Raw genomic sequence first — 12,520 nt, forward strand, 5'->3', positions numbered from 1 at the left:
TTCTTTCATCAGTATCTTATAATTTTCTGCATACAGGTCTTTTGTCTCCTTAGGTAGGTTTATTACTAAATATCCAATAAGTTTTTTCCTGGGAGATATTCAGAACATTCTTACATTTCTTTCTTTTTTAAAAAAAAATTTTGTTGATTTATTTATTTATTTATTTATTTATTTATTTATTTATGTCTGCCTTGGGTTTTTGTTGCTGTGTGCGGGCTTCCTCTAGTTGTGGAGAGCGGGGCCTACTCTTCATTACGGTGCGCAGGCTTCTCATTGCGGTGGCTTCTCCTATTGTGGAGCATGGGCTCTAATCATGTGGGCTTCAGTAGTTGTGGCATGTGGGCTCAGTAGCTGTGGAACGCGGGCTTAGTTGCTCAGCAGCACATGGGATCTTCCCGGGCCAGGGCCTGAACCCGTGTCCCTTGCATTGGCAGGTGGACTCCCAACCATTGTGCCACCAGGGAAGCCCCCATTCTTACATTTCTAATTTTGTTCCAGTTTGATACGTGTTCCCCAAATTGCAATTCTTTGATCCCAAGTAAATATTTTCTACTTCATTACTGCCTCCTGGGTTTATGTAGGTTGACAAGGTTTATGGCAAGTAGGGGCAGGGCCAGGTGAAGAGGTAGGAGTTGCCTGAAGTTTAGGTCTCTGAAACATACAATTATTGCCCAAAACCTATTTCTTCCAAAGATGGGGTTGAAGCCAGTTTATATTCTCAAAGAACCATCCGTCTGGAGAAAGGGTGTTCTGTCCTCTCTGCAGAGCTCCGTGTGCACCCTAATCCATAGCGTCTTCAGTACCTTCATGGTTGATCATGGCACATTCTGTGGACCAGTCTTGGGGGATCACAGGGGCAACCAGCTCAGCAAACTTTGTCAGAGGGCAGTTGACGGTGCAACCAGGCAGCATGAGGAGATGCGGTTCATGCTGCGTCTCATTCCTATAGTACATCTCTATGAAGTACTCCCTGGTGGAGGAAAGTAGAGGAACAGGGGGAAAGACCTCTGTTAGTTCTGTGTTGTTGAACTGTCATTGAATTTCTTTCTACTTAGCCTGTCAGCTGAAGGACTAGTGGAAGAATGTATGGGAATGAGTAGATATTAGCCAATTTAGCTGTGGGAAGAGGGGGACTGGGGCAGGTGGGCCAGATTGGGAAGGTGGAAATGGGAGGGCTGGTTTGTTAGATGACCAGGGGCATGCAAGGCAGGAACTGGTATGCTTAGTCAGAGAAGGAGCTGAGGGGCAATGGTTGGGGGAGCTGGGGGTGATTTGGTGAACCTTCAAGTAAGAAGTGGGGCGTAGGTGGGATGTTGGGTTTTCTTTCTCCTATTCTCTCTCTTTCATGCTTCACATTTGCTCTTTCCTTTTCTTTTTCCTCTCTCAATATTTCTTTCAGTCTTCCCCCTGAATGAATGTATTTTCGCTCTCCTTAACCAGGCCAGAAACATGGAACTGAACAATATATAACATATGTGCTTGAACATACAGCAAGACTTATAAAAATGATACCTCAGAAAGAGGGGGTGGGCGTGTATTCAAGTCCTTACATTTGCTCATGTTGAGGAGGGCTCTCTTACCACTTTATTAAAAAAAAATACACTGTTTAGGGAAGGACCATTGGCCCAAACCAACCTTGTAAAGCTAGTACAAGCTGCCTATGGAAGTCATTTGCCAAAGAGACAGGAGAGAAATTCAAGTATAGTAACCTCACAACTGCAACTTTTGGATGTTGTTATAAACAAGCCTTTCAAATAAATCACTTTAAGAAACCATATAAACAGTAGTAACCACAAATATTCATTTATATGTTTCTAAAAACTTCCCTAATATTATATGAATGAGCACTTATATCTTGGAATAACTTTTTCAGTGACAGTATCTTTTATCTCATGTTAATATGGCAAAGACGACTAATAGTCCATCAAAATTCATGATTCTCTTTACATAGAATAAAGTTACAGCTGAGAAGTGAGTACACTTCCCAGACTCCCTTGCACTCAAGGAGGCACCAAGTGACTAATTTTAGCTAGTATAGTAGAATGTAAGTAGAAGTGACATATGCCCCTTCGGGGCTGAGGTGCTTGCTAAGCAGATTGTCTTCTCGACCCTCTCATTCTTTCCTACAAGCTCTCTGAAGGTGAGCACAGCACTCTTGAAGACTGTAGGTCCAAAAGATGGAATCCTGGGTCCCCAAATCACCATGTGTGAATCACACCATGGATGAGTCACTTCCTATTGGCCAGGAACATCTGCATTGGACTGTTAGATGAATGAGAAAGAAATCTCCATTGAGTTAAGCTTCTGAGATTTGAGGTTCATCTGTACAGCAGCCAAAATTACCCTTATTAATTAATATATTTGGAAAACATTTTTAGGGGACTCAAAATTGGCTCCAGTGGTAAAGACACAAGTAAAGGTGCATACAAAGAGTTGGAATAAAAGTGTTTTATAAAATATGAAAGTGAGAAGAAGCACTATTTAACTTAGTGAATTATTTTATATAGTATATGATTTTAAGTTTATGTACCTAACCAAAAATTGAATAGTTTTAGAATATATTTAGCTATCTTATCTACAACCTTAAAAGTTTATATGTTTAAGGTGGATAAAAATCTAAAAATTCTCTTTTTCTCTCTTTATTTTCTCATAGGGATAAAGTGGGATCACCTTACATGGAGAATCCCCTAATTTGCTGGTATATACATATGCCTATATTTGTTAACTTGGATTCTCCTTGTTCTTAATCTATAAGCAAGCAAGTTTAACTTTTGATACTCCTCTGGAGTGTTAAAAAAATCTTAATATAACAACAAACTTGACTTCTGCCTGTGAGTGACAGTTGCTTACTTTTTTTTTCTGTTGTTCAGTGTCTCTTAGTTGAAAAATACCCCACACTTGATTCATAATATGGATTTATTCAAGGTGGTGAGAGAGCGATTCAGTGAGACAAAATGCTGCAGTGACCTAAATAAAAGCAGGCTCAGGACTAACGGGTACAGAAATCAGAGGGGAGGGAGGCTCGAGGAAAGTGGGTAGTTTCTTTTGTCTTATCCCGAAGAGACAGAGCTTACTCCTAGAGCTGATCCTGGAATTTTCACTAGATTTATTAACTCTGTGCCTGAAGCCAGTATTGACAGAGCACTTGTTGTCCACAGTCTTCTCACTCCCATTTTCAGCTCTGTTTGGATTTTCTCCATGTTATGGGTATTGTCTCTCCATCTGACTCTAGATATTTGAGAGCAAAACTTGCTAAGACCACGTTTCAGTTCTATTTCATTGTGCTTGGCACCCAGTTAGAGGTTCAACAAAGGATGAACTTACCTTTCCCTAACTGTGCAGGACTCACTTTCTTTGTAAGCAGTGAAGATGTTGGTAGAGAATAGGCCTCTGTGTTGTTATTTTCCTACTCTACAACTTCAGGTGGCCAGAAACCTATAGCCAGGACTACAATTTGCAAAAAGAAATGCAGGGTGCCTTGTTTAAAAATTATTAAGAATTTCAGAATGGTGACACTGGGTCATTAAACCAAGCACGGGCTCTTCTGAGCACAGGGCCCTGTGTAATTGCAGTCAAGATCGTCCTGACTGCGGCTATTGTGAATGTTGTAAGGGGAGAGCAAAATGCACCTCCCCGGCTAACCCTGAAACAAAAATTTTGGGTCCTTGCCCTAACTTAGCCCCTGCCTTCTTCTCATTCCATCAATAATATTCAAGAGGTATCTTCCTCCCAATGAGAATGCCAGTGTCACAGCAGATACAAATTTTTGGTATGACCTTGGCTATAGTGACCAACTCTTACTGGTTTTCCCAGGGCTTTCCTGGTTTTAACAATGAAACTTACATGTTCTGGGAACCTCTCCAGTTCCAGGTAAACTAGGACACTTGGTCTCTCTAAACTTGGCCTTTCTAGTGGGCTTGAGCCAAGCCTTGGTCAGCTGGGGAGGGCCACACCAGATTGCAAAGTGGTGAACACTGAGCAGAGGTTGTACTTTAAGAATCCTACCTGATGGATATGAATTGCCAGAAGTTGGCAATTGACATCTTTAATTGAAAGAACATTATTTATAACCATCAACAAACTTAATTTTTCTCTTGGCATCTTCTACCAGCCTGTGTTTTCCAAGAGAACAGTGTAATGTCCTCATCCTTCTTAGAATACCTTAATCTTTTTTAAAAAATGTAATTTCTGGGCCTCCCTGGTGGCGCAAGTGGTTGAGAGTCCGCCTGCCGATGCAGGGGATACGGGTTCGTGCCCCGGTCTGGGAGGATCCCATATGCCGCGGAGCGGCTGGGCCCGTGAGCCATGGCCGCTGAGCCTGCGCGTCCGGAGCCTGCGCGTCCGGAGCCTGTGCTCCGCAGCGGGGGAGGCCACAACAGTGAGAGGCCCGCATACCGCAAAAAAAAAAAAAAAAAAAATGTAATTTCTGTCACTTAGGGTGGTTCTTTCAAATTTTTCGTCTACTGTGTCTGTACATTATTTCCCAATAAAAATCGTCATGAAAACAAAGAAAAAGGAAGTCATGACTAAGCAAAGATAGTGTTACTCACCACCATTCTTCCCTCTGAATATGAAACCAACCAGATAGACAAAACAACTCTTAAGTCAATAACAACAATAATGATAACAAAACCTGGGGTCCAGTGATATTAATTTTGAAAAACACCTCTTAGACACTTACCCCTTCTCAAAGTACAATTCCATCAAGTGGCAGGATGCATGGGGAGGAAGGATTCCGTTGTAAACATCTAGCGCCATCTGCAGGGCACTCACAGTAGTGTCATGCTACAGAGATTTGAAGCAAACATTTTTTATCTTTATCTCTGGTTCAAATTTACAGTCAACAGATGTGTATCAAGCATTTGTAGAGCACCATGATGGTTTCTGATTCAATTAAATTTCCCATACCTCCAATGACTTAAGAAGTAGAGAGGGAAAGGGCAAATTTTTGGGTGCTAGGCAGTGAGATTTACATACATATAATTATTTCCTTTCAAAAGATGAAGAAACTGAAACCCAAAGGAATTAAGTTACTTGGGTGGAATTCCCTGGCTGTCCAGTGGTTAGGACTGTGGACATTCACTGCTGAGGTCCCGGGTTCAATCCCTGGTAGGGGAACTAAGATCCCACAAGCCTTGTGGTGTGTCCAAAAACAAAAAAAGAAAAAAAAAAAGAAATTTAGTAACTTGCTTTATGTCATATATCTCCAAAGTGAAAGAAAGTAAAATCTGAGCCAAGTCTTCTGATTTTGTCCTATGCCTTCCCCAGTAGAACATCTCTCTGTTTTAGCCTGTTTCATTGATTTTCATTAAATTTTAAAATAATTTGGCATACATTAATGCTAGATTCTATATTTTTTTACAGATTAGCATCATCTGTGATTTTAAATCTGGGGAAGAATATATGAAGTTACAAATGTTTAGACAGAATAAAATGTAAGGAAGTAGAGTGCGTAGCTTAAAAAGAGTTGTTAAAGGTTTATCTCAGAATAGCTGGAAGGCATAGGAGACTGGTTTTCAGCCCCAGTTTTGCCACCTATTAGTTATCTAATCTTAAGAAATCCTCAATTTTCATATCTACAAAATGGGCATAACATTTGGTTGCCTAAACTCTATGGCAGCATATACATACTCAAAGGGTTAGAACTGATTTACTAGAGAAAAAGAAAAAAAAGGAGTGACAGATTTATGACTTGCCAAAAGTCACACAAGTTAGAACTGGAAACCAGATTAGAAACTGGAAAACCTGAAAGAATCAATTAATTTCAGGCCTACTTTTATCAAAGAAGCACTACATTCTGTTCCCTCCATGAGCTCGTTCTCTAGTCTATACCATTTAGAACCCCAGATGATAAACTCCCTGTATCTTTAATAACCTCTTCCATCTTCTTGCAGAATGAAACCATGGCTTTCTCCAGCCAGACCACATCTGAGAAATCCTCTGTCCCGCAGAAGTGGATGGGAGACCGACTTAGCCCTCCATGTCCTGTTTCCCTGCTCATCCCAGACTCAAGGGACATGCATTTCATTGCATAGTACATCTCTAGAATTCCCCCCTGACAATGTCTCTTTCCCTGGCTCCTGCTCCGAGATGGATGCTTTCTCCAAGATCTCTCTCTCTTTCCTTTCTGCACCCAGCTGTAGCTCTGACTTCAAGTTGTAGCTTTCCTTCCCTTTCCTTCTTATATCCCCTTTACTATCTGAAGTTTCCTCTTGGATGCAGCTGGCATTTCAAACCCAACTGCCTAATGGTACATTCACCTGACCCATGACCACCTCTATTAATGGTTCCACTCTCCTTCCAGTCATTGAGACTTGAAACATTACCTTCATCTGTGGCTTACCTTCCAGATCATTGTCCTCCGCCCACATTCCAACTCATCACGAAGTCTTGTACACTCAGCTTTCCTTGTAGTTCTCCTATCATTTTCCCTCTCCTGTTCCTGTTCTGGTTTTAGTTTGGGACAGAAGTGATGTTTCCCTTCTCTGAGGCACCAAAGCACTGGCCTGTATGACACCGCGACTCTGCTTTGCATGGTATTTATGTGCTTACTTTTCTTCTTGTCAGTATTGAACTCTAAATTCCTTGAGAGCCAGAATTATGTATTTAATTTTAAAGAATTTGAACAGGGAAATGATGACGAAGAAGATGAAGACTCCTCCTGAAAGAGCTCACACACTTGAATAAACAGATGCTGAATGGGAACAAAATACTTACTGCAAAAAAAAAAAAAAAAAAAAAAATAAAAAAAAAAAAAAAAAAAAAAAAAATACTTACTGCAGAATACATAATGAGTTTTCTGTGGTTCAATGGCTGAGTTGCACTCTTCATGTGATAGAGGATTTCTTTGACCAGGACACCTTAAAGAAGATAGATCAACAATTGAGCTGAACCAAATATTGGCTTATATTTTAGTTCATAAGATTTTTGCTCAGTCATACAGAGATTCTGTCTGCCAGGATTCTTAAGACTTAAGAAGAGAGGGCAAGAACTCATTTTTGTGGAGCATCTGCTGTGTGCTAATAGTGTGATTTGTATACATTATTTCACTGAATCCTGACTTCTATCCCCATTCATAAGTGAGGAAGCTGAGGCTCAGAGCCATTAAGTGAGACTCGCTCAGCTGGAGAAGGAGAGCTGGATTGGCATGTTAGGACTCTAGTATACCAGATTTTGTTAAAACTCAAGTTAGGAGATTGATGAACTTGGAATTTCAGACAGCTTTTTACAGATAGTTGTTAGCCATTTCTCTTGTCCAGGGAAGGTCTGAAATGACAGGGTGGCATGCACCTCTCTGTCTTCATCACTCTGGCAGCCACACCTGTGAGAGGCCAGGGGAGAAAGCAGCTCTCTGGATGTCTGCAAGGGTGCAGACTGTCTTCTGTGGACATTGCTCCAGGTTACTCTGGGTGTCACTACTAGGGGGGCAGCCAGCACTTTTAGTTTTCATCTGAGGGCTCCATCTGTCGTCAGTAGAGGAAAGCTTTTGCCCTTTGCATTTGTTGCTCCTGAGGTGGTAAAAGGCACACAGAATCAGCACAGAGTCTCCATCCCATCAGCAGACACTGAGGCTGAGGGTACCTCATGGTGCAGGTGCTGTCCTAAGTACGTGCTGCCTCAGGGGCTTCCACACCATCCACCGAGGACTCCTTGTGTCTCTGTTGGTCATCTCTCTACAGTGCATGTGGTGTCCTCACTTAAGGATGACCAGTTTTCTTTTGTAATGAGCAGGGCATTGATGTTAACAGATTATGATCCCAGACTCTGTGGTCCACTAAGCAAAACATGCACTGAGCAGCTACGATGGGTGAATCAGACATGGCCCCTGTCCTCAAAAAGCTCATAAAACAGTGAGAAGAGACTGTCTATTAGTCTGTGTACCAATAAGCACAATAAAAGAGGGAGGTGATCTGCTCTTTCCGTGGATGCTGGGGTTTCCTTGACTGGGAATAGAGGGAGCTAGAGGCTGCACTTCCCACAGGTCTGCACCTTTCTGCTTCAGGGAAGGTTGCCCTCTGGGAGCCCTTCAGAGATTAGGCTTGATCTTCGGGCCATGATGGAACTAAACTCTGTGGCCAAGTTTCTGGGAGTCATGACAGCCACCTTCAATCAGCAGCTTGTCCCTTGTCAGCAGGTGCCTTTGCAGCAGCTTTCAGTGTTGATGACGGAATAGATCAGCTCTTGTTTCTGGAGTGTTTGTGCAACTTGTCCCAGGAGAAAATAGGGGTAACTATCATAATCATCCACAGGCTCTGGCATGCCAATTGTCATGTTTTATAGGAGGGGAAACTGAGGCTCAGAGAGGTTCAGCAACTTGTCCAAGATCATACAACTTGTAAGTAGAGGGGCTGAGTTTCACTGCACACAGCATGTTCAGCTTCAAAACCTTGGTCTTAAATATTAGGCCTCACTGTAGCTAGCTTCTAAGTTCCCTGGTGCATCATTTATTAAATCTGTATACACTAGACAAAATACTATTGATTTGAAGATATAAACTTCACTTCTCTCACTATTGGGCTATATCAGGAGTTGGCAAACTTGTTCTATAAAGGGCCAGTAGTACATGCTTTAGGCTCTGTGGGCCAGGTGTCTGTCACAACCATTCATTCTCAAGTGGAAGCACAAGAGCAGCCAAAGATACTACCTAAATGCATGAGTGTGGCTGAGCTTCAATAGCATTTTATTTAGAAAAATAGGCAGCAGGCTGGATTTGGCCTACAGGCTGTAGCCTGCTGACATCTGATCTACAGCAAGAAGCAGTTTCCATTAACACAAACAGGACCAGCCATATATTCCTAAATTAGCCTAGAGATTTTCTTGTGTGTATGGGGGTGTGTTGTGGGGGAAGGCAATAGGAGGAGGATATTACTGAACAGTGTCACCCTTGAAACCAAGTGATGGAACAGAAGTTTTGGCAAAGGTAAGAAGATGCCAGGGCTTCCCTGGTGGCGCAGTGGTTGAGAGTCCACCTGCCGATGCAGGGGACATGGGTTCGTGCCCTGGTCCGGGAAGATCTCACATGCCTCGTAGCGGCTGGGCCCGTGAGCAATGGCCGCTGAGCCTGCGCTTCCGGAGCCTGTGCTCCGCAACGGGAGAGGCCACAACAGTGAGAGGCCTGCGCACCGCAAAAAAAAAAAAAAAAAAAAAAAAAAAAAAAAGAAGAAGATGCCAGTCAAAGTCCTGATGTTCCCTTGTGACTCTGTCTCCCAGACTGTACATGCTTTCTCTGCAGAGTTGGGTTCAGGTGCTTCATAATAAGCGTGTAGTTGACAAATCTCTCTTGCCTTGCCAGATCTGAACAATATGCTGAGCTTGTGTCTTGGCAGGAATCACAAAGGAAACAATTTCCTGGTTTATCAATAGCACTGGGCTTCCCCTAGAAAATAGGACAGGTGTGTGCATATGAGTGCCAGTCCTTATAGAGTCCAAGACCCATAGACCACCTTAGGGAAGGACTCTGATAGACAAATATAGTTTATTGCACTCATCAGATGGGGAAACTGAGACCCAGAGAGGGGCAGTGACTTCCTCAAAATGCAATCTCTAGTAGCCAAAGGAAAAAAGTAAAGGAAATATGAAGGAAGCTGCTGAGAAAACCTCCATCTTATATTCAGATACAGACCCCTGCATTTATTAACAGATTCTAGTCAACCCCTACCTGGCTTTCCCTGCCCTTTTCTTCACCATCTCCTACATCTAGAGAAGTGCTTCTGAAACTTTATTGTACATGTGAGGTATCTAGGGATTTCATTAAAATGCAGATTCAGATTCAGCTAGTCTGGGGTGGGGCCTGGGATACTGCATTTCTTTCTAGGGGCTTGGCGATGCTGACATTGCTGGTCCATGGACTGCATCCTTAGTAGTGAGGGGATGAATTCCCGAGCCCATCATGACTATGTTGGGGAAATGAAGAGTCTTGTCTCTACTGTCTGATGCATTTGGCCACCATACTGCTGGTCCCTGCTGGTTCAGGAATGAGATCTGGTGCTTATGTGGCCAACGATGCCCAACTTTCACCCTCTGCATCCTTTGTTGTTTGGTACATAGGATTGAGTTGCATCTTGGGCTCTGTTCCTACACACAGTCTGTGTCCTGCCTGCTAATTTTTCCTAAGACACCAGATTCCATCTATGACTCACCTCTGGATGCTCTCCCATCCCCAGGGTCTGGGTCTTGTGGTTCATGCCCTCAGCAAAGAGTGAGGACTTGTACATTCTCATCAAGTCTCTCTCTGTACTGCACAGCCAGGGCTCTGTAACAGCAGGTCTGCAACACTATCACATCATTCATGACCACTGCCCTAAATTATTTGTCCCAAGGTACTTTGTTCACCTCATATGAAATTACTCCCCACCATCCTGACTTCATACCTCATTAGCTGTTCTTGTTACAGCTTACTTCACTCTTTATATGAGCTTTGGTAGCTATAATTGACTCCTCTCCTGGTTGGTGACTTGAATTCTTTCTCTAGCTCTGCAGCCCTGAGTGAACATCCTCCCAGTCTGGTCCAACCCCCAGGATGCTTTGTCTCTGAATTCTCCTGGGGGTCTGCTGAACTTGCCCAACCTCATGGTGAATAGCGTCTTACAATTGTTGGAGTCCTGATGTGATTGTACTGTTTTCTTCAAAGTCTCTAGAGTATATGACTCAGAACATCTCCTGTGACTTAAAATTTCTTCATTGTTATGACAGCTTGGCATAATAGACTTCTTCTTTCTCTCCATCTTTAGTTTTAATGTCTACATTAACAACACCTGAACCTGTCATATCCTCAGGGGTCTCGGCCTGCCACTCAGTTGCCCTCAGAGCCTCAGCATTTATCCCCATCCTGCCTGATCTTGGCTTCTTTCTTCCACCCATCTATCCTGATTACAAGGGCTGGGTTCCTTCATTATGATTAGATGTCCTGTCCTACAAAGGGCCAAATCCATCTGAGAAGAGGCATCACTGAGAAGCAAACATCTTTCAACACCAATGGAAAAATTTAATCTGTGTCATAAACTTGTCAATTGCAATAGGTATTAATCTACAGGGCATACTTAGTCTGCAAATTAAACTGTATTAACTTTAACAGTGGCTACCGCCAAGGGTTTTAGGAAAACAGGCCACTTTTGCTATACCTCCCACTTGAAAAATTCACCCTATAGGCCACCAGACACAATTGATTTTCATGTGGCTCAGATATAAAATCCATGATTCTTTGATCTGGAAAGGATGAAAAGTATCATTTAGCTTTAGCCCAAAGCTTCTGTTTTCCAGATGGGAAAACTAAGGCCCAGAGTGGGTAATATTAATGATCATAACAACACATAATGTTTGATAGTGTATTATGTATCAGGTACTCTTTGTGGTAAGCCTTTGGAATACATACATTCATTTTAATCCTTACTACGAAAGAAGTGGGTATTATTATTATCCCCAATTTGCCGAATGGAAACTGGTACAGGGGTGATTACGTGTCTAATTCAAGGTCACATAACTTATTAACGGTGGGACCAGGACTCAGACCCAGATCATTTAACCACAATGCTTCTCTCATTTTTAAAATACTTACCCCCCTGCAGTCTAGATTTCTCTTTCTGCTTGTGAATTCCATAGAGGGACAGGAGGGACAATTCTGATATTTCTTTCAACTTAGTCATGGTGTCCTCTGTGGCCCAGGAGGGTAAAGTGAAATTGTGAACACGCTGTAGCAAAGACAAAGGAAGAAAATGTATATTTTTATTTCTGACTGCCCTCTTTATTGACTTTTTAATCCCCTTTCCCCCACAAAAAGTACTGGGTCCAGCCTTTCTTGGGAGAGAGGTAGAGTTCATGAAAGAGGAGACCAAAGTGAAGTAGCCTACAGAAGAATTAAGTGAGAGAGAAGTAAAAAAAAAAAAAAAAAAAAAAAAAAAAAAAAAAAAAGGAATGTGGCCACAACTTGGAATAGCTCAGATCAAACTGTAGTAAGGAAAAAACAACCTCAAGACTTGAATCAAAAAGTGGGTTCTTGTTTTTATTGAAGACTCTTTTATAAGACTAACAAATCTTCCTTGAAACAGATGCTGATGATAAAGTGAAAATATTGCGAATGTCGTGTGTGCTTGGGTCAATGAACTCTAACATAGAGGGGTGCAAACTGTGTCATTTGCTATCAAGATGGAACTATGAAAGTAATTGTCATCCCCAGACACTCACAATGACCTCAAAATCAGAGGTGTATAGGAGTTATGTGGCTGGTCAGAATTTTGCCCCAAGATTCAGTGAACTGGCTGGGAAAACAGGATTATAGAGTTTTCCTTTTCGCCAGCAGGTGGAGAATGGTGATTGAGAAAAACATCATGAAGCCCTGAAACAATAGTAATTTATCTAGCTAAAAAGGTTATTTCACATGCGTTGTATAGCAAAAGAGAAATTATTTCCTGATAAACCAATTTTAATAGCCTGGCTTAAAGTTGGCTTGCTTATTTCTATATCCAGAAATCAGGTAATTTTTTTCTTCTTCTTTCTGTACAACAGTATTGCTTTTTTCATTAAA

At 42.0% G+C, this 12,520-nt stretch overlaps 1 protein-coding gene across 1 annotated transcript in view; it reads right to left on the reverse strand.

The window, feature by feature from the left end:
• Nucleotides 1–780: 780 nt before the first annotated feature.
• The window catches only part of ACP3 (acid phosphatase 3), a 41,753-nt gene continuing 30,013 nt past the window's right edge, over nt 781–12,520 (reverse strand). Inside the window, exons 7-10 of the mRNA XM_060099959.1 lie at nt 11,555–11,687; nt 6,778–6,860; nt 4,682–4,785; nt 781–970 (exon numbers count right to left, since the gene is read on the reverse strand). Coding sequence (XP_059955942.1) covers nt 781–970; nt 4,682–4,785; nt 6,778–6,860; nt 11,555–11,687 — 510 coding nt within the window. The remainder of the gene's footprint in view (nt 971–4,681; nt 4,786–6,777; nt 6,861–11,554; nt 11,688–12,520) is intronic.

Source organism: Mesoplodon densirostris, chromosome 5, assembly GCF_025265405.1.
Source record: "Mesoplodon densirostris isolate mMesDen1 chromosome 5, mMesDen1 primary haplotype, whole genome shotgun sequence".
Lineage (NCBI taxonomy): Eukaryota > Metazoa > Chordata > Mammalia > Artiodactyla > Ziphiidae > Mesoplodon > Mesoplodon densirostris.